General features: G+C 35.3%; 4 protein-coding genes across 4 annotated transcripts; 2 read left to right on the plus strand and 2 right to left on the minus strand.

The window, feature by feature from the left end:
- TRIADDRAFT_50927 (uncharacterized protein) lies at positions 1–8,751 on the minus strand (the record flags this gene model as incomplete). The annotated part of the gene is made up of 5 exons (XM_002116735.1): positions 1–225; positions 293–460; positions 7,264–7,451; positions 7,592–7,643; positions 8,608–8,751. 5 exons carry the CDS (start codon positions 8,749–8,751, stop codon positions 1–3), a joined length of 777 nt encoding a protein of 258 aa, XP_002116771.1.
- A 704-nt stretch (positions 8,752–9,455) lies between these two features.
- On the plus strand, positions 9,456–11,527 carry TRIADDRAFT_60745 (uncharacterized protein; the record flags this gene model as incomplete). The annotated part of the gene is made up of 6 exons (XM_002116667.1): positions 9,456–9,632; positions 9,925–9,976; positions 10,109–10,296; positions 10,689–10,745; positions 11,028–11,171; positions 11,306–11,527. 6 exons carry the CDS (start codon positions 9,456–9,458, stop codon positions 11,525–11,527), a joined length of 840 nt encoding a protein of 279 aa, XP_002116703.1.
- Positions 11,528–12,854: 1,327 nt separating this feature from the next.
- On the minus strand, positions 12,855–16,174 carry TRIADDRAFT_60746 (uncharacterized protein; the record flags this gene model as incomplete). The annotated part of the gene is made up of 6 exons (XM_002116736.1): positions 12,855–13,089; positions 13,474–13,563; positions 13,770–13,838; positions 14,120–14,188; positions 14,393–14,785; positions 16,149–16,174. The coding sequence occupies 6 exons, from the start codon at positions 16,172–16,174 to the stop codon at positions 12,855–12,857; spliced, it is 882 nt and encodes a 293-aa protein (XP_002116772.1).
- Positions 16,175–18,471: 2,297 nt separating this feature from the next.
- On the plus strand, positions 18,472–19,650 carry TRIADDRAFT_60747 (uncharacterized protein; the record flags this gene model as incomplete). The annotated part of the gene is made up of 2 exons (XM_002116668.1): positions 18,472–18,562; positions 19,385–19,650. 2 exons carry the CDS (start codon positions 18,472–18,474, stop codon positions 19,648–19,650), a joined length of 357 nt encoding a protein of 118 aa, XP_002116704.1.
- Between the last annotated feature and the right edge of the window lie 1,031 nt (positions 19,651–20,681).

Consider the following 20,681-nt stretch of genomic DNA (forward strand, 5'->3'; position numbering starts at 1 on the left):
CTACCACGGTATGGTCTTGCCATGGATATCAAAAAACCCTCCGTTTCTATCTATTGTTAGACTCTTTATCAGGTCAGTAATAGCTCTGGCTGATTCATCTGGGGTGCGTGGGGCATTCGGCCTACCCATATCCGTTGCCATCCAACCAGGATTTATTGCCATGGTAGCAACTTTGTATCTTTCTAAGTCAATACTTAAATTTTTCGTTACCATATTTAATGCAACCTGTAGATAGAGTAACAATGCCGCATATTTAAATAATTTTTTTCAATAGCAATTACACCTAGAAAACGAGAAGCATAAGATCATGATAAGAAATCATACAAACTTTGCTACATTTATACGGATATTTATCTGGTAACGTCGGTGGGTTTGTTAAAGATCCATTGCCACTGCTAACATTCACAATAACTCCATTGATAGAATTAACTGAAGATTTTTTCAGCAGAGGAAGAAATGACTATAATAAAAAAGGCGTCTTTTAAGGTCTTTAATTTAATCCTAGACTAAAATATTAGTTAATTTCTTATCGCAATAAAAGTATTGTGGTAAACTTAACAAAATACTTTTACATTACCTTCACTATCATTAACGGAGCTACTGCATTTACTCGAAATAAATCTTCCATCATTTTAGAAGTAACATCGCTTAGATTTGATTTTTCGAAAATTGCGGCATTGTTTATTAGGACGTCTAGTCCATTACAATCATCTAGCATTATCGATTGCACCAAACTAAATGCATTTATTATATCCACGTCACTTGTAACATCTGTACGATATGGTTTCACAGTAATATTTAAAGATCCATGTTAATTTAATCATTTTTAAGTCCAAACCTAATGAATATACTGTATAAAATTATAATATCATTATCCTTAACTATTGGCAATGATACTTACCCATCTTGATCAACTTCAAGTTCTGATGCTCTAAAGCTAATTTTCGTAGATTCTGCATGTGTTCATAAGAAAAAATAATGAGTAATAGTTATTAATATTATCGGCCTTGGTACTATTAACTAAATGTAAAATCTGTAACTGTTAATCTGTGAGTGATTAACCATTCCTTAAGTTGATAGAAAGTCCATAAAATAAAGTTAAATTTATTATCGTTAAAATATAGACACCGTAATCTTATTGGCATCTCTGTAGCAGGCGAAAATGTATCGTGGAGGCTTAGCCGCTGTCAGTAACACTTCAACCAACTTCAATCCTAAGCCACGGTTTGTTCCAGTTACTAATATCGAATTGATTTGAAATGATTCAGCCATGAGATAAACGATAAGTTATCCTGATATAGCCAAAGCTGTAAGCGGCTACTGACAGAGCATAAGCAAAGATATGGAACTTTGGGCTATTAGAAATCGATTGATGTATGATCGAATAAAGTCGCGTACGAGTATCTGGCATATAGACGTATGTATCCAGTATATTTTGTTCTTTTGGATGATCAATACTATAGCCGATATAACAAAGGCTATTCCTGAAAAGTCAGGGATCTCCAGGGAATTGCAAAAAATAGTAGAGAACGTTTTTCCTTCTAGAATCCCCTGACTGTTGCTATATGTCTACCTTTGGTCATCGTATAGAGCAAAATTGTAGACGGTTAGTAATATGGCGAAGATTATTCTACAAGAGTTCAGATTGAGTACAATTACTGCTGCATTGCCTACCTTCGACTATAGCATTCGCAATTGTTTTTGGCAGCCCAGTAAGACCTTGCAGAAAATATAGCAGTAACTTAGTTACCTTGTAGTCGTTAGATCCAAGTAAACAACAAATCGACAGACAGTAATCGTCAGTATTATTCCAAAAGGAATCCCCAGAGACGCTGCCCGCGGCTATTGTACCCGTAGTCATTTTAGATAATCCATTATAGCTACATATCTTATATCTAAGGCAGTAACGCTTGTATCTAGTAGAGAATAAAACGGTAGACATTAACAAAAGTACTACGGCGAAGATAATCCGAACTCTTTAATAGCGGTTTAATTCATTATACCAACAGTATGCTAAATGTTATACAGTTACTGTGCTCAATGTCATATACTGTAGTTGTGCGCTATTTGTCAGATTTCAAACAGTACATCATTTTGGGTCCAAATCGAACTAACTGAACGATAGATTCATTCTTCATATTAAAGGTTAAATTAAACACTGTTCCTTTAATTTAATTTAACTTATACCTAGAAATAACTCATTATTACAATTTTTATGGCATTCTGCCATTATAGGTTTACTAGTACACAACCTAAGACTCTTAAAATACTATATATATTGTGGATGTAGATTAACATGTCCATGCCGTCGTAAAAGTCCTAACACCTGCATGCGTTAAACATTTCAAATGCATTAATAGGAGGGAGGAGGGATTATAAAATTGGTAGTAGCACTATTTTAGTGCAGCCCAAAATACAGCTTGGATTATAATTATTATTTTTTAAAAGCTTATGTTAAGATTTCATGATATAAATAGATTGCGCTAAGTACGTCAATAGTGTAACCATTATATTGTTAAGACGCTTATAATAAACGCGTGAATAATGAATAGCTCGCGCGATGATAAACTCTTATCTTGCGACTGAATAAGCACAATATGATCGTAATGTGTAAAATTTATTATGTAACAAAGGGTAAACAAACCGCGAGCTTTTACTGTAAAGATAGTCCAGAGATAGTTCTTGGTAATTGTAAGACGAACCTAATCTATGTAATAGAGTGAATTTACTGGAAACCTAAGTTTGTTTTATTAATAAGAAGATCACTTTATCACAACTATTCATCGAGATTAACTTCATATGCTTAAATTACAGTATAGAGAGTACAGCTAAACTCCGGCTATTTCCGTTAGTAATGTTATTAATGACTAACTCACAAGATTACAATGTATTATGCAGCAATAACTGATTAATATTACTGTATCAAAGATACCTACCCTTAATACAGTATGTCCTATCATTCCTGAAAAACAGTTTGCTGTAGATCATAGTCTTGATATTATTGATTGCTGTATCATCATTATCGAGTTTTAAAGATAGTAAATTAAAGCTAAGGCTGTATAAAGATGCAAGAACAGTTATAATAACTACAGTAGTTACCAAGATTGTAGGAGTTTTTGAACTCCCCCACCCGCCCCCGCCCCCCCCCCCCCAAAGCACTTGTATACATATTTCGTAGTTCTATTGAATAATCATATTTAACTACACAAGAATATATTGATCGGAATGATATGAGATAATAACAAATTGCTTCATTACCTGTAAGTATATTTCTGGTCTATTAATATTTTGTTAATCCGAATGAAATATTATAAAATATTTGACTGAGCGATTGAATCTCCGACTAGAGCTCGAAAGAATAGCAACAAAATAAAATAGAATAGTCAGTATTGATGACGCAGTCAACCATTTTAATAAATAACCTACTTACACCTGCAATATAAACAGCATACCGAACAGACCGAGTATATAATACGTGAATTTAAATATAGCGGATCAGAGACTTTGCTTACTATGTTGAAGTATTAGCAATCAAGCGAGCAAAGAACTTCAACATATCAATAGAATTGATAGACAGGTACTGCTAAATAAACAAATTACTTAGCAATGGCTAATGCACGCCAATAGCCTCCTTTAATATATCAGTATAACGAAAATTTCGTCAATTTTATAACCTGAATGGTTATGCATAACAATTCTCCAATGATGTTTACTGCAAGAATGCATTATTTTCTGGCATTAAATAGAGCAAATAAAATGTGCTGGATAAATTATGATACACCACGTAATTTTAATTAAGGTCTATAAAGATCTTAATACTAAAGATAGTAGGACTAATTAAAGCTCAACTTTATTAATCATATTGATAGTACCCCTAAATTCGTTGTATCCCATCCTGTAAGCCGACTACCACGGTATGACTTCACCATCGATATCTAAATAACCTCCATTTCTATCCATTGTTAAACGCTTTACCAGGTCAATAATAGCTCTAGCTGATTTGTCTGGATTGCGTAAAGCATTTGGTCCTCCCATATTTGTTGCAATTAGGCATTCACAAAAAAATTCTGCTAAGCTGAGAGCGTTATAATTCCAGCTGCTGTCCGAACAGCACTGTCCTTATGATATGGTGAGCAGTTATCATGGAAGTTGGTAGTGTAGCATACGAAATAGACAGTACAATGATTTATGCTGTAAATAAGTACTTGATACACTATACTGGTTAGAATTAAAGAAAATTGATCATAACTTCTCTACTTGGCTATTGAAATATTGGCCTGATATTTTCTATTTGAAAATTCCATATAGCTCTTCCACACTGTAATGTGCAATATACGGATAGTAACAGATGCAGTAAAGTATCCAATGGTTAGCTGTTGGTCTATTCTATATACCGAGCAATATGAATAGAATAGAATACTATGAAAATGTTCCAAATAAATGGCTTGTTCTCTCTCTTTTATTTCTCCTTACCGAAGTAATCATAAAACGATATCATAGCAAGTCAAATTTGACCTCTTCTTAGGCAATGCAATTATTTCATTTACAATTTGTAATGCTGCCACTCAAAATTGAACAGCAAAGTTGATAAGTTGTGAACCAGTTTTAATTCACTTTCAATTCTGGCCAGTAATAGATAGTGCAGTGTATTTATTAAACCAGCTTCCATCCAAACTGCTCACCATACCATGTATGCTGTTAATCAGCAGCCGGTGCTTGCAACTATGATGCTCTCAGTGACATAACTGTAGAAGTTAATACTGACCTGGCATCAAAGTTTTATTTCCAATTCGAGCATATTGCCGCTCTTTCTTATAGACAAGTATATTATCATTTTTTATTTTTGTCTCTGCTATCACGTAATGTATGAAATGATCATCAACCGATAAACATTACTGTGTAAACTTATCTCGAAACCGATCAGACCTCTGCAAAATGCAGACTTATACATTACCGATGTATAATGAATTAATGTTGATGTGCATTTACTATAAATTGACTGGCTTCTCAATAAAGTTTGGATCTAGTGTTGCGGGTACTGCTCCTCCTGACGATAGGAGATTGTCAGTATTTAGAGTCGTTCAGTAGGTAGGTGCTAGGGAGAACAAAGCTGACAGTAGGCGCGTGGTGCTGTGGTTTTCTGTAGTTGTTTAACTTTTCCTCGATAATAATTTCCATTTGTTATCGATAAAAACAAGTGTACTATTTACACTGAACTTCCACATTTACAGTTACACACATAAAAGTAGTTTGTTCGTTGTTATTTCCTTTCTACTTTGATTCTACAGCTGGTATATACAAAAGCTTCATTTATTTTATGGTATATTATTTGCAATCAAGCAAGCAAAAAATTCCAACCTATCAACAGAATGCATAGATTCCCACAACGAATTGAATAATACTTAACTTAACAATGGTTAAAGTACTTCCATGGGCTCCTTTCAAAAGATCCGTTGTAACGAAAATTACGTCAATTTGATGCCATACATAAATGATTATGTTCAAATTATCCAGTGATACTACAAACATGCGTCAGCAAGTTATCAACCAATTAAGGTGCAATAAATTAATAGTTTATTACTCAAGTATATCATTCAGCCATCCACTTTTCATTCCAAAATAAGGGACATGAATGTTAATTCAAATTGGATGTTACTAAATATACTGGTACAATAATAAAAATATTTCGCAATAGTTACTATATTTAGTCTCTAACAGCCTCTACTATGTACTTGCTGTAATATTCTCTGCTATTAAAAAGAGTAAAACATACAGATTAAGTTGCCCAATTTTGGTAACATTAAATAAGCTACAGAACACTGCACTTCAATAACGTGCGAACATGAATTTTTTATGACTATCTATTTAGAGTATAATGTAACATTTACGAGAAAATACAATCACTGTATCGAAATTGCCAATACTAGCAACTACTCAAAAATATCTATTTTTTGAGTAGTTCCTGCCAATGCTTGAGTATTAATCAAAATTTCTACATCAAGCTGATTGCATGACTGAGTCATTGCGACAAAACCAAATCTATTGCGTATGCACATTTCTCGACATAGCTTTAGTCATACAATATGATGAGGCAAAGAAGAAGTAACCAGTAGCGAAAGATATCGGATACGAAATAATGATTACATACATTTTAGAAATACCAACAACTTTATGAGAGGATAAAAGAATGAACCCAAATGTACTTGGTTAATGGACCACATCCATTGCTATCGTTACCTATCAATATTCTCAAGACCTCAACCCTAATATAAATACGATAGGAATGTTTAGAATATGTTTGTTAAAATTAATATGAGTAGTAAACAGGCTGCCAATCAAGCATGAACAGCATCAAGTCAGTAGATTGCTAATTCATCCACATACCATTTTGTAAGCCAAGATTAAAAACTACCATGGTATTATATCACCATTGATTTCGTAAAATCCTCCACTTTTATCTATTGTTAACTGCTTTACTAAGTCAATAATAGCTCTAGCTGATTCTTCTGGAAGGCCTGGAGCATCTGATCCACCCATATCGGTTGCCATCCAACCAGGATTCACAGCCATGGTGGCAATGTTTTTACTTTTTAAGTCAATACTTAAAGTTTTTGTAATCATATTTAGTGCAATCTGTAAATAGAGCAAGAACATCACATGTGGAAGTAACTTCAAACTCTGCAACAATAATATCTAGAAAAGATGAGTATTCATTGTACAAAGAATAGTATCTACCCTATCTTATAGTTTACAGGGTATAATCATACGAACTTTGCTGCATTTACACGGATATCTATCAGGCAACGGTGACGAATTAGATAAAGATCCGTTTATACTGCTAATGTTCAAAATAGCAGCATTGATAGGATTGGCTTTGGGCTTTTCTAGTAGTGGAAGAAAAGCCTATAACATAAGAAACACATTGCAATACAATGTAATTATGGGCACAACCATAATAGACCAGTTAACAAGTTATAACCAACATGACGCTGTAGATTTATAAAGGATGATATTATGAGTTTATATCATAAAACTGCATCGATAGCTTGAAGTTCACGACCAAAGATGGGAAAGAAATAATCATAATACAGCACTATTTATTAAAGCAGAGTTCAAGATAGTAGTATGTAGGATGCAGTATCTACAAGTCTTTTATCCTATATTTGCAAACAAGCTCTTGATGCCTAGATGTAGGTATCAGTTCGACAATCCACGCTAAAAAAAGCGAAATGAAAAAAAACCTAATGAGTTCTTTACTGTTACCTTCACCATCATCAATGGGGCTACTGCATTTACTCGATAGGAATATTCCATCTTTTCAAATGTAACTTCATACAGATTTGATTTATCAAACATTGCAGCATTGTTGATCAAAACATCTAGTCCATCATTTGATATATTCGATTCTACAGCGTTAAAGGCCTTCTGAATTCCTACGTCGCTTGTAGTATCTGCACGGATAGATATTGTGAAGATAAATATCATCAAAAGTCGATAAAACTTTATTTATTTTCAAGTACGTAAGACATGAATGTAAAAGCTGTAAAGTCATTATCCTTAGCATTTAGCTTTGATGCTTAGTATTACTTACCCAGCTCAATCAGCTTCAAATTAGAATGCTCAGATGCCAATCTTTGTAAATTCTAAGTAGGTGTCAAGCAATAGAACCAATATCGTCAAAAATATACGCGTATATTATGCAGTAATAAGTCATAAGCAATTAAAAGTAGTGTTACAGGTTACAAAATATAATGCTGTATTTAGGGTAGCAATGATTTCATCTAATATTACTATTGGTGTTCTAAAATTATTGTACTCATTTCAGCTTATTAGATAACTACAATTACTAATTCCTTTTTATCAGTAACACATTGATGATACTGTATTCGTTTGGCAGCACATATCATGGATAAGCTTTCTCAACTGTAGATGCAGCGATGAAGTAAAGAAATAAAATGAGATGTAGCCTTGTTTTCAATAATATTAATCACACAACGTTAAAATATTCGGTTATCGAACTGGAATGCTTACAGTTTGTCGTCCTAATGTACTATACCTAATGTTCAGAATCAATTCGTCGTGTAAGAGCTCGATAGAATGAAACTTGTAGCACTAAATCACTTCTTACTGTATAGAGGTAAAGGAAAAGACTTTCTACACGTAATGCTGTACTGTCCATCTATGCTTCGGTTTTATACTCCATAGATTGACAATCTAGTCGTAGCTGCAGTACCTGAAATTGATTGATCATTGCAGTCGACAAACAACGTTCTTCTTTTTGCCACTACTACACTATGTCGTACTCATGTACGAGTTTTATACAACAAAATGCAGTTCGAGTATGCTTCAAACAAGTAAACTGCGTATTTTGTTCTATAAACAGTATACTGTACTGTACTACTAAAATAATATCAATTTTATTATCCCAGCATAGATGATAGGCCCTTGAGAACTATAGGCACTGCGAATTCATTATTACTGTAGACCGTATGATGAATTCAAGCTAGGGGTTATCAATACATCTGGCAAGGATAGAAGCCATGCCTCAAGATCGATAAAAATTAATTAAAATCGATACGTAATAGTTTGAACGCGATGAAACAGTACCATCGTCTTGGCAACATCTCGGTAGGAAGCGAAGACATGTTTTGGAGGATTCTTCGTCGACAGTAAGGTCTCAACCAGCTTTAACCCTAAGCCACGATTAGCTCCAGTCACTAATACCGAATTGATGTGAAATAACCGCGCCATCAAAGATTAGATATAGACTGTAGAGTAAACAGTCACTACTGATTGTGAATATGTTCAATTGTAAAATTTTCTCTTCGTGTCCCAACAGAAGCAACGAAAACAAGGTCGGAAAATAATTCAGGAAATGAGCCTAATGACCAATTGTAAATATTAGACGATATAATACATACGAATAATAACATACGGTTGATCACAGAGCAGTAGTTCCATAGTTCCAACTACCAACAGGAAATTGCATTAATGAATTAATTATACAAGATAAAATCTGTCCGTCTGCATTTTTTTATTAGCAAATCAATTAATTAATTAATGGCACTTTTTACTTTTTACTTTTTACAATGGTAAAACTCTAGTTGAATCGCTATGTACAGTATAATGCATATAGAATATCAACTGCAATAATACAGAATAATATAATTGTATTTGCATAGCCGAGTTAAAGTACTATAAGCAAAAGAAAATGGCCTGCTGGTAAACAGTACTCGAAACTACTTTTTCGAGTATTAGGAACCAATACATAATTAAGAACGGTATCTTAGTACAGTGTATACTGTACGCGTTGTCTGTGTAAGAGAATTACTTTGCGGTCTTGTCTAATATCTCCATTTTAGGAGTATATAGGATGTTGATATGATGGTTGGTAAGTTGTAAAAGAGGCATCGTCATTTTCGGTCGGCCAGGTTTTAAAAATTGTGCCCAAATCAATGGCAAGCATAAAAAGCAGCAGTCACGATGAGGCAATATTACGCGCCCGCTCGGTCTTCATTACTGGAGCTGCAAGCGGTATTGGTTTCGCATTAGTGCAAGAGATGCTAGTGATGCCAAGTACGATAGAACACATCTTTGCAAGCTATCGATCTTTGGATTCTGAATCCGGCAAGGTAACAGCATCTCTATGATGCAGATAGGATTTGAACTAGCTAATCTTGCATTACTAGCTGCTCTACGTTGTTAGTAACAAGCTTTCAGCGTGTCTTTTACCTGCAACTTTAGTTCGGATTCACCTGGATTTGGAGTTATAATCAAACTTCAAACTTGTAAATAAATCTTCATTTAGTGCCATAGCTTAATTCTCAAGTACTGTACTGCATACCATCCAATCGTGAACACTGTCGTTTGGCATCAAGGACTATTTTACTGACGCATTGTAATTATCCATCTGTTATATATTAGCGCCTCTTAGACCTATCCAAAACTCATACACGATTAACTTTAGTAGAAATGGGTAAGTAGTAATAATACATGTATCTGGCAGAAAAGAATAGCCGTATAGTATCCATGAAATACGTAGGCCATCAATGAATTATAATAATCTATTCTAGTACGGGTAGAAATGATGACGACTTGTTCAATACAGATATTACATGCGAAAATTCCATAAAGAGAGCCTTCGAAACTGTTCAAGCATGTCTTAGTAATCTTGGATTACATTTACTCATCAATAATGCTGGCATTGGAGATCATGACACGTTTCTAACCGCAACAACTAAATCCATGGAACTATTTTATAAAACCAATGCTATCGGACCTATGCTGGTTGCTCAGGTATGAATTGCTATTGATCACTGGATAATCGAAACATCTGCGTACCTATAACTATTAGAAGATACAGCATAGAAGTATGTGGTGCTAATGGCCTTTAATGTAAAGTTTTACAGCGTCTAGTTGTAAGATTATAATAAATGAGTTTCTAGTTACTACCATACACGTCTATTCCATAATTTCATTTTGCATGTCCGTAACACTGAAGCGATAATAATCTACACTTTATGATCTACAGTACTTGCTGCATGCCATAGTGTGCCTAAAGTACAAATTATACATAGTGTTATAGTTCGTTACAGGATAACAATCTACGCTTTATGATCTGCAGTACTTGCTGCATGCAATAGTGTGCCTAAGGTACAAATTATACATAGTGTTCTAATTCGTTACAGGATAATAACCTACTTTTCATATCTGCAGTACTTGCTGCATGGAATAGTTTGCCTAAGGTACAAATTATACATAGTGTTACAATTCATTACAGGATAATAATTTACGCTTTATGATCTACAGTACTTGCTGCATGGAATAGTGTGCCTAAGGTACAAAATAATTATCCATAGTCTTATAATTCATTACAGGTTAATAATACAACCCTAGAATATTACAAACTTATCAGATTGTATAGCCTAATGTCTTGTATTTAAGATGCTGCAATTACTAATCATCGCTTGTTTAATGCCCCTACACAGCACGGTAATATAAAATAAATTTGTCCTTTCATAATGTAGACATTCTTGCCGCTATTGAAAATTGGAAAGGAAACTAACTATACCAAGGGTAGATCTTTCAAGGCAGCAGTAGTTAATGTATCTTCTCAAGTTGCATCTTTATCTTCACCTAGGACTAACTACTTTTCTTACGGTTGTAGCAAGGTAAAAGCAGATTACAATTACAGTAATTCTATTTGATTCCAACAATACCATCATGACATTATAAATAGTATAGTATACGTAAAAGCTGACTTGACTAATGTGTTCAAAATAAACCGTTTAATAAATAATTATAGGTAGCTTTAAATATGATTACAAGATGTATGAGCCTAGAACTAAAACGGGAGGAAATTGTGGTAATTCCAATACATCCAGGTAGCGTCAAGACTAAATCTAACGAAGGCGGTCGTATGAATCCTGGTGATGCTTCCCTGCAAATTCTGAATGTAATATGTAACCTTCAATTAAATAAAACTGGAAAGTTCCTAAGTTATAATGGATCCCAGCTGCCTTGGTAACTCTTTTACATTTTAAACGCTGGTTAGGGTATTTTTGGCAATAGAAGTTCTGTATTAGTAGACACTTTATTTTTACGAATATTAATAAAAAATACGTAGTACTTGGTTATTTTGATCACTGCAGTTAGTACAAAATCAACGACGATCGATTTTATCTTGGAATCGACGTAAATATTCGATCAATACTATAGCGCATTCTACAGTCGTTTATTGCAATACTTCATTGCAAATATTTCGTTGAGGCTTCTTGTAAAAATTAGTAATTTTCTAAGTATTTTTAGGTAGCACAACATAAACGATTAATCATAGTTTTACTTAGTTAAAATTGTGCGTTAATACCGCGGTACAGCTCTAATTATTCCAAACTGTAAACGAATACTAACAGTCTCTGCTAAATGCTACTGTTCCGTACACTGTGCTGCAGCAGACTATTATTATCTACTAACTGAAACCTTGTGAACGCAAAACTATGTCCATGAATATCAAGCTTAGCTTAGCCGCAAGGACTGTTGTTGTTATAATAGTAATTTTCGTAAAATGTTCAATACCGAGGGTATCCCTGTATTTATTAATTTTTAGTCAAGACATTTACAGCCCAATCTCTTGTGACGCTATCAATAATCGTAATTCAATAAATTCTAAAGACGATGCATGGAATTTATCCAGCATGATTTAAAATGGTTTAAAATTATATCTTACGTATGTTATTATTATATTCTATCAGAATAAGAGCTTTAACCATGACTGTTCTTAAACTATCTTTAATAAAACGCTCACTTTCCAGAGATAAAACTCAAATAAAACCATGGTCCTTCAAGACGAAAGCTGTGCATCAATAAAGAGGGTAGACTGCATATACCGAATGATATATAACTATATACATAAGAAACAATCCATTTTAACGTAAACAGAAGTATAACCATACTATACTGCTATCTCCTAATGAAACCATGTAATCTACAGTACCAATATATCTATGGCTAATTTATGTCAAACTATAAAATAATCAGTGATGCAATACTTCGCTCTCATTTTTCAATCATTGCATTTTGCTGACAAACCCTCTGAATCCTCCGATAATGTACATAGTATAATAATATTAATAAAGCAAAACTATCAGATTACAAACAATATTAGATATTTCATGGACTAAGGTGGCGTTCTTTTATGCCTACGGCAAATCGCTAAACAGATCATCCGGGTCGCCAATTTCAGCAGAAGCTTCAACTTTTTCTCCAGTACTACCATCGTGATTACTAGAGATTGATAGACACAAGAGTTATATTAATAAATTACAGTTGCTCCCTTATGCTTTTATTTGGCTATATCAAACTTGCCTATCAGTTTCGTTAGCATCACTCATCATTATATCGCCATTACAGTCCAGTGGCAAACTTAAAAACTCTTCATTACTTCGTTGCGTTTCCCAAACTTGCTTGATTTCTGGTGGATCAAATTCATGTAATTTCTTCCTCCAGAGTTTAATTTGCATGTCAAAGGAGCGTCTGCTAACTTTAATATTTTTATCTGGTGTCCTAGGATGATCCTTCGTCCTCTCCTGTCTATTAATTACAGAGATTGTACAGGTAAGTACAGCGCAACATTAGGATAAAGTTTTCACTTAATAATGGCACTATAATATATGATTATACTTATACAAGTTGCAGTACATGCAACAATTAAACATAAGGTAAATGATTTTAGAAATACACTAAAAGCTTTCAACGAAGTTGGTTAAAGCCCCTACTTTGCAACAGTCTTGCAATATCGATCATATCCCAAGGTATTCTTCCCGTAATCTATTTGTTTCTGCCTCCTTGACAAAATTTTGTCGTCATATTCACGCTCTCTGGGCGTACCACTAAAACTTCTACAGTTTAATAAAGTTGTTATAATATTATTGATAACAATATGAATTACTGGAAGTATTCTTAGGAGAATTGAACCTCTTCAACCCTTTTGGAGGAGGAGAAACACTGGCTTTTGAATCATCTTCAAATGATCCGAATTCCGATAAATGTAAACGGCGTCGTGTTCTAAAATCAATATTGATCAATTTATGAACTACCTTTGCGTAAAATTGTCGATCAAAATCAAACTAAAAGTGCTCCAATAAGTTACATACAGACTAAGAAATAGAAAAATGCATGAGTGCGGAATGTAAATGTACAGTGTCTGCTAATATAATTTCAATAAATTGAAAATATGCATAATTTTTAATTTTTATAATCAAACAACGAACCCATTCAATTTGCTCTTTTTATTAGCGATTTTTCGCGCTAACAAACTTTCACGTCCTTCCGGAGTAGCCCTAAGATACATGGTGATTATACAGGTGACAAAGTTAACGTTACAGCCATAAAAAGGAATTGTGCAATAACAGTATTCCTTGCAACGATTAACTAATCTTACATAGAATTGAAAACATTAAAATTATATGGTCGATGCAGTACTAGTCATCTACCGTATGTCAAAGAGTAGTTTTAATTGCACCAATCAGTTATGCAAGAAATACAAGTTTCTTTCAACGGAGGTAACAACACAAGCTACCAAATAAAGCTAGACACTGAAATAGAATAGAATATGACATACTTCTTATGTAGATCCTCCTCGTCCATAAGATCTGCCCAGCTTTTGCTTACTTCAGCGGTTTTATTATTCCTGCAAGTAGTGAAGAAACTGTCATGAACAATTTTTGCGTACTGCGAAATACTTTTAACAACTGTTCCCATATACGTAAATGATCTTAACTAACAGTAAGGTAAAATTTGAATTCAAAGTGATGTCAAACAAAGAGTGCACCCTGCATAACAGGTCACTTTTCATTCCTTTATCCATACTTCAAACTTTATAAATTTCTCTTACCACGAAAAGTCCAATGAAGATGTACTATCATCAAGTGTCGGAAAGTCCTCTTCATTGAAAAGTGGCTGTTCAAGAGGGCTGGTAGCCATAACGATATCATCAGGATCACATTGTTCGTCTCCATTAGCGTTATTGCTAGACATCATCCTGTTTGTCGGCTGAAAGTAAAGCTGACGCTTTCGTTGGCAACTCCTTTTCGGTTTACATGGTGTACTGCTACTTAATGGACTACTCTTGACAGGAGCATAGTCGGCATGTTTTGTATGATAGTGTTTCCGAGCGAATTTCTTTCGTTGGTGATCTTCTTTTGGTGAATCATCTTCGTCTTGATGTTTGGGTGTGGTATAATTTTCTAGATTGTTTGAATTCTGAGAGGTAGCATATTCGGTACAACTAGGAAATGGAAATATATATGAAATTTAAATAACAGGCCAATTTAACTCCTGATGACATAAAGCATCAGAATTGATATTGTACAATCTGATAAATGAAGGCATAATCATACACTACAAATTGGTGAATACTCAATTTAGGATCACCTATCGTGACTCCATTACCATACCGATCGATATACGAGAATAGTCAATGCCACAGCAAAGTACAAAAAGTGATGCACATAAGGTCTACTGCACAAAGTCGAATAAGAAAAGAGCTTAATCTTTCCAAATCGTAGTTAATCCAATGGCATATGTATCTACCGACTACGTCGAGCGTTCGTATAGTATTGCAACAAAAACGCATTGTGCTAGTATCTCATCTTGAAAGAAAGCTAAAAAGCAGTTTAAGAGTATAATTTGAAAGACTGTACGTTTTCATTAATGTTCTTCCATATCGCGCTATCGATGGGAAAAAGTACTTTGAAAGCGTTCCTCTCAACTAAGAGTCAGTGTCGAGAATGGTTCTATTCCTACTTCATTTTAGGGTATCTTTCAGCAAGTTTCAACATTTTCCACGAAATAGATACTATTCAAGCAGGATACTCATGCAAGTTGATATTGTCCATTTCCAAAGGGCAATTGTAACATTAATTTGAGCTGTTTTGAATACTTGTCGATTGCATTTAGATCTACAGTAGCAAGTAAATGTTTCATTGTGCACAATTTCAATAGTCTAATCACGTCGATGGCGTGGATGAGATTGGTTACTACTAGACATACTGTATAATCGTACTCTACGCAAGCTTCTAATCGCGGCATTGAACATGAAAGTAGTCTAAAAGGTGTATTCCATCTCTTGCAATGACATTGATCGAAACATGCAGTATTACGTTCAATACGGCGAATTAAGTAGATGATAAGTTACGTATACAGTATGTTGCATCTGTTCCTAGTAGAATCTCTTGTTGGTTACAAGTATAGTCTAGCAAAACGGTGTCAAAAGCGCGGAATCAATTTTAGCCTCTCTTGGACGATTTTTTTTTATTGCACGGCCGTCTCCATAGCAGCAGCAGACGTAGCAGCCTAAGTGAACATTGGATCGTCATCGCTTACCTACCGCTAGGACTACTGCAAGAAAAGAGAGAACGTCCAACCAGTTTTGCTAATCCTCTCTCTTGCTATTAGTAGTTTTTGCAGTAGAAATTAGAATCAACTTAGTCAATGTCAGCATCATGGTGAATCAATGATTACTGACCACTAGTCTTAGCGCTGGAGTTGTGGCAATATTGTACACAGTTATGTAATCGATTGGACTCTACTACCTGTACTGTATCGTTACCGTTGCATATTAATATTGATATTACGCCAGTCTACAGTACCGTCTATGGATGGCGCAAAGCGCCATTTTGACAATGCTGTTTTTGTTTCAGTATTGTGTACATTAGTGGGGCACTGTCAATAAAATGTTCCAGTTATATCCTACAAAATAAGTTATTGTTTGCGTACAGCATGTTGCAAGAAGTGAATTGAAATGGACAAGACTATAATTTGGCGGTTAAGTATCAAGAATGAAAAATGATGGGGGGGAGAGATTTGCAACTATTGGCATGGATTTAGTCGGATACTATCAAAATGGATCATCATGTCATCGTGCTGTAGGCTATGACGATGCAAGATGATTTAGACGTAGCTGATCGGATACAGCTCTATCGCTAAATGGTTGATGATGCCTTTTATCCATTTCAATATTATGTATACGCAACTGTGCCGCTGTGGTACTAGGGCTAATCATGACAAAGTGCATTGAGGTAAAAGCAAGCACCGATATCGTTTGGTCTTTTCTGCTTTTTTCTTTATAGCTAGTCAATCACAAACACTCACTTTCTGGAGCGATTGGCTACCAAACTGACCGACCGTATCAGCTCCATGGATTAGCATTTCCTACTACTAGACGAGGTCTAATCCAAGTTTAATCTACCACAGCTAGGCATCCAATTCGTAACAAGTCGGTTACAGCCTTATACGGTAGTATGCTATCAAAAGTAGATTGGGAAACCTTGGCTCGCTTGAGCACCAACTCGATGGATAGACCCTTGTATAGTCGTGCATTGAGCTAGTCAAGAAAGGATCAAGGAATAAGCTCATTTCTTACGCTAAGAGCAACTTTCCAAATAAAGTATGAATTGAACAATTCTGCCTGCATGAACATCAGACAGTAGGCACCCATGGGAAATCATCTCCCCATTTTTTTCTCTTCTTTGATGAGGGAAAAAGAGTCTGATTACACCATTACAACAAATCGAAGATGAAGTCATTGCACTGCCTACCTGATGCCGACCCCTAGTTGATCGTTGACCTTGTTAATCCCTATGGTGGACATAACCAATCTTGTAGTGCAAGTCAATTTTTCGTGCTTCAACCTGCAACGACAACGACGAATCACTTCAAGGAGAATCCACTTCAATCGCTCGCTTCAAATGCAACCAAGAGTGAATGCAACGCTATTCAATATAGCTTAGGTGAAACGTTGAAATGCTTGATGCTGGTGAACTGCAAAGGATTTGGATCCACCACGTTGAAGCAGTGGAGCGTTTGAAGGTTGAATAAAGCAACGCTAAACGTTAAGCTTAATATAAACGAGGCGTAAGTGGGTACCCGTAACAAGATTTGTTGGCGCCAAATTTTAAAGTGCGCCTTTTGTGGCATTGCATGATCAGGCTCCTTTACTCATGCTCAAATGGGTTGGCAGATTCTGTCAGTCCAGTGCCGTGATTGTCCACTGTAAACAGTATCCGAGATTTCGAGCGCGATACTGTACAGTGTACTGTACTGTACACTGTACACTGTACAGTACGGTCAGTTCAAAATTGTACACAGTACAGTACTGTAGGGTTTCAGACGGACGTACAGTACAGTACTGCACAATGTACTGTAGTGATTTCGTGCGCGATACTGTACAGTACTGTACAGTACAGTACAGTGTACAGTACAGTACTGCACAATGTTCTGTACTGTACTGTACAGTACTATAGTGATTTCGTGCGCGATACTGTACAGTACAGTGTACAGTACGGTCAGTTCAAAATTGTACACCGTACTGTAGGGTTTCAGACTGACGGACTATACATCATGATCATCTCTCTTCGGAGATATTCTTCTATGGGTATATATGTACTGTACTATACTATACAGTACTGTACAGCAATTTCAACGGAATGCAACTTTGATTGATTTTGGAACGAAGGGGAGACATGGAAAATAATCAGATTGTACACTGTTCAGTGTACAGTATTGCACAATGTACTGTAGTGTAGTCTACAGACACACTAGCTGAAAAAGCCAACAAACGACCGCTGAAAATAGTTCAAACACCCGCGGTGGGTAAAATGGCAAATTCAAGCATTTTGTTTGTCATACTAAAGCCTATTAACTCCTTTACAATGAAGTTCATTCCTATGATACAGTATGTACTGTACGCAGCCTAGACACAATACAGTACAGTACAGTACTGTAGTGTACAGTACAGTATACAGTACAGTACAATCCACTACAGTACAGAACTGTGCTGTGTACTGTACAGCACTGTACTGTACTGTAGCGTATGGACGTTGACTTTGATACCGACCGTCAATCAAGTACTGTACGGTGCAGTACGTTAGTGTACAGTACTTAGCCAACTACTGGAATCCAAAAAAGTCCAAAATGGCGGAAAAAAGTCTTGCAAGCGATGGCGGTTTCCCCCGTCAAACAACCAGCAATGTCAATGTCAATGCAGCAGTAGAGACATTAGATAGTAAGTTGAAATTTCATAGTCATATCAAGTGCCACTTTTTCTACTGTACCAGATTATCTCTCTATCTAGCACCCTGAAGAATAAACCCGGATCATATTGCGCCACATAATCATCCATCCCTTTGTCGATACAGTATATATATATACAGTAGATAGCCATTTTCAATCTCCAGTCCAGTGATGGCATAACAAAATTACAATTTGCCTGGTACATAGCCAGCTTGAGTCAATTTTGAATCATAATCTTACTATCAGGCAAGACAGTGAGTCAAAAGACGTAGAGTTCGCTTTGATGGACGGTCAGAGTATTTTCCACATTTTCTATTAGCGACCATTTGGATTAGCGGACGAGCAATGATCGTCAAAGCTGATCATTGTCATTACGTCATCGACGTGCAAAGAGTTCTTGCTGATCAGCATCAACAAAACTAAAATACACCAATGGCGTTACTTATCGTCAATCAGAGCACGAGTAATGCTCGTGGCTGTTGGTAATCAATTTACTTTTGCTGATGAAAGGGGATTACAATAGTTGCAATACAGTAAGTGACCGTCCATATCACGATCAAGTAGAGGAGATACGACACTTGATCAACTTCAGGAAGTTGATTAATTTGTAATGATGTCTTATTGGAAACTCTTTAAATTATTCTAATGGATTGTTGACGCTATTAAAGTTGGGCATTTTCTTCATAAGGCTTTTGATCACTGTGGTATTTCTGCCATTGTTAGCTCTTAATCAGCTGGATGTTTTCACGCCTTAATGCTGCAGCCGTCATGTTACTGATTCATTCGTGATAATGTTCATCTTTTATTATTCTAGTTGTTCAAGAAATATCCGATCTACTTAATACTGGATTAGACCGTAAGACATTATCGATATGTGTGCAATTGTGCGAAGCTGGCATCAATCCTGAAGCGTTAGCTTTTGTTATCCAAGAGTTGAGACGCGAAACGCAGAAATTTAAGGTGATCATGATATGTGCCGATGTAATTGTCAGTTGCAAGTTGATCTTGCCTAATCGTTGTATGATTCAAAATTGCTTGCGCATAAATTATTTAATCATGTCTCATGTTAGCAATGAGTAATATAAAAAAATAATAATTGTAACAGAAAGATAGTTGTATTCTTATCGGCTTATCCTTCATCATCTTAGCAATCAACTTTGCAGTAGTAAACGAACATCGCTTCTGATGGTGACACATATCGACCGATGCCAGCGGTAGAAATAGCTCAAACTGTAAATAAAAGACAACCAATCTCCTCTTCTTACAAATTTCGCTATGGCTATAGTAATCAAGCAATTTCCTAGGGATAAGATCATTGGCGACGAAGATAGCATTTCTACTAATTCCAGCAGTAGTCAATGTCAACTGTTGGTGGCTTTATGTTCATCTTCTATAGATGATTGATTTGCAGCTGGCATCGACTTCAAATTCATAATGGAACTATTTGAATGTCATCATTAATTCATATTCTATTGACTCTCAATTATACGATTAAAGTGTCCGTATGGGACTGCGTTGATAGCCGCGATCGAATAGGCCTCATGACGAGTATGCTTGCTAAGATATGCACCATGATGTTTCACACTACAATCAATAATATCATTGGAATGATCATTTTGATACTTTCTGTCTCTATAGACATCTTCTATGAATCGGTCTCTACTTTAATTTTTGCTTGCTAACAGTTATAACCTTTTCTAACTATTCTGAGGTAATCTATTCCAGTTCTAGGCAATTCATAATATTACTGTAAAGTATGCAACAATGAAATGTTTTATAGTTTATCAATTTGAAGTTGGTAATTGCACACCACCCACAGTTTGGTTTGTGAAAATCAATGTTAATTATTCACGAATTATTGAAAAATTCCCTGCCACCATGACGATGTTTGTATTTATTTATTCGACCTTGTTGGATTAATTAAAAGTTTTAGACGGATAGTTTGGCTTAAAACCTTTGTTAAATTTTGATCTGGCCAAAGTGTAAACGATGAACTATAGTCTATTTCTGCTGCTTATAAACCTCATGATAATTGTCCTTGTCTGATAATATGGCTTATGCAATGGCTGTTATTTAACATAGGAAAAAACAAATCCGTTAATTACTATTAA

This window comes from Trichoplax adhaerens, genomic scaffold, assembly GCF_000150275.1.
Source record: "Trichoplax adhaerens TRIADscaffold_17 genomic scaffold, whole genome shotgun sequence".
In the NCBI taxonomy this organism is placed as follows: domain Eukaryota; kingdom Metazoa; phylum Placozoa; class Uniplacotomia; order Trichoplacea; family Trichoplacidae; genus Trichoplax; species Trichoplax adhaerens.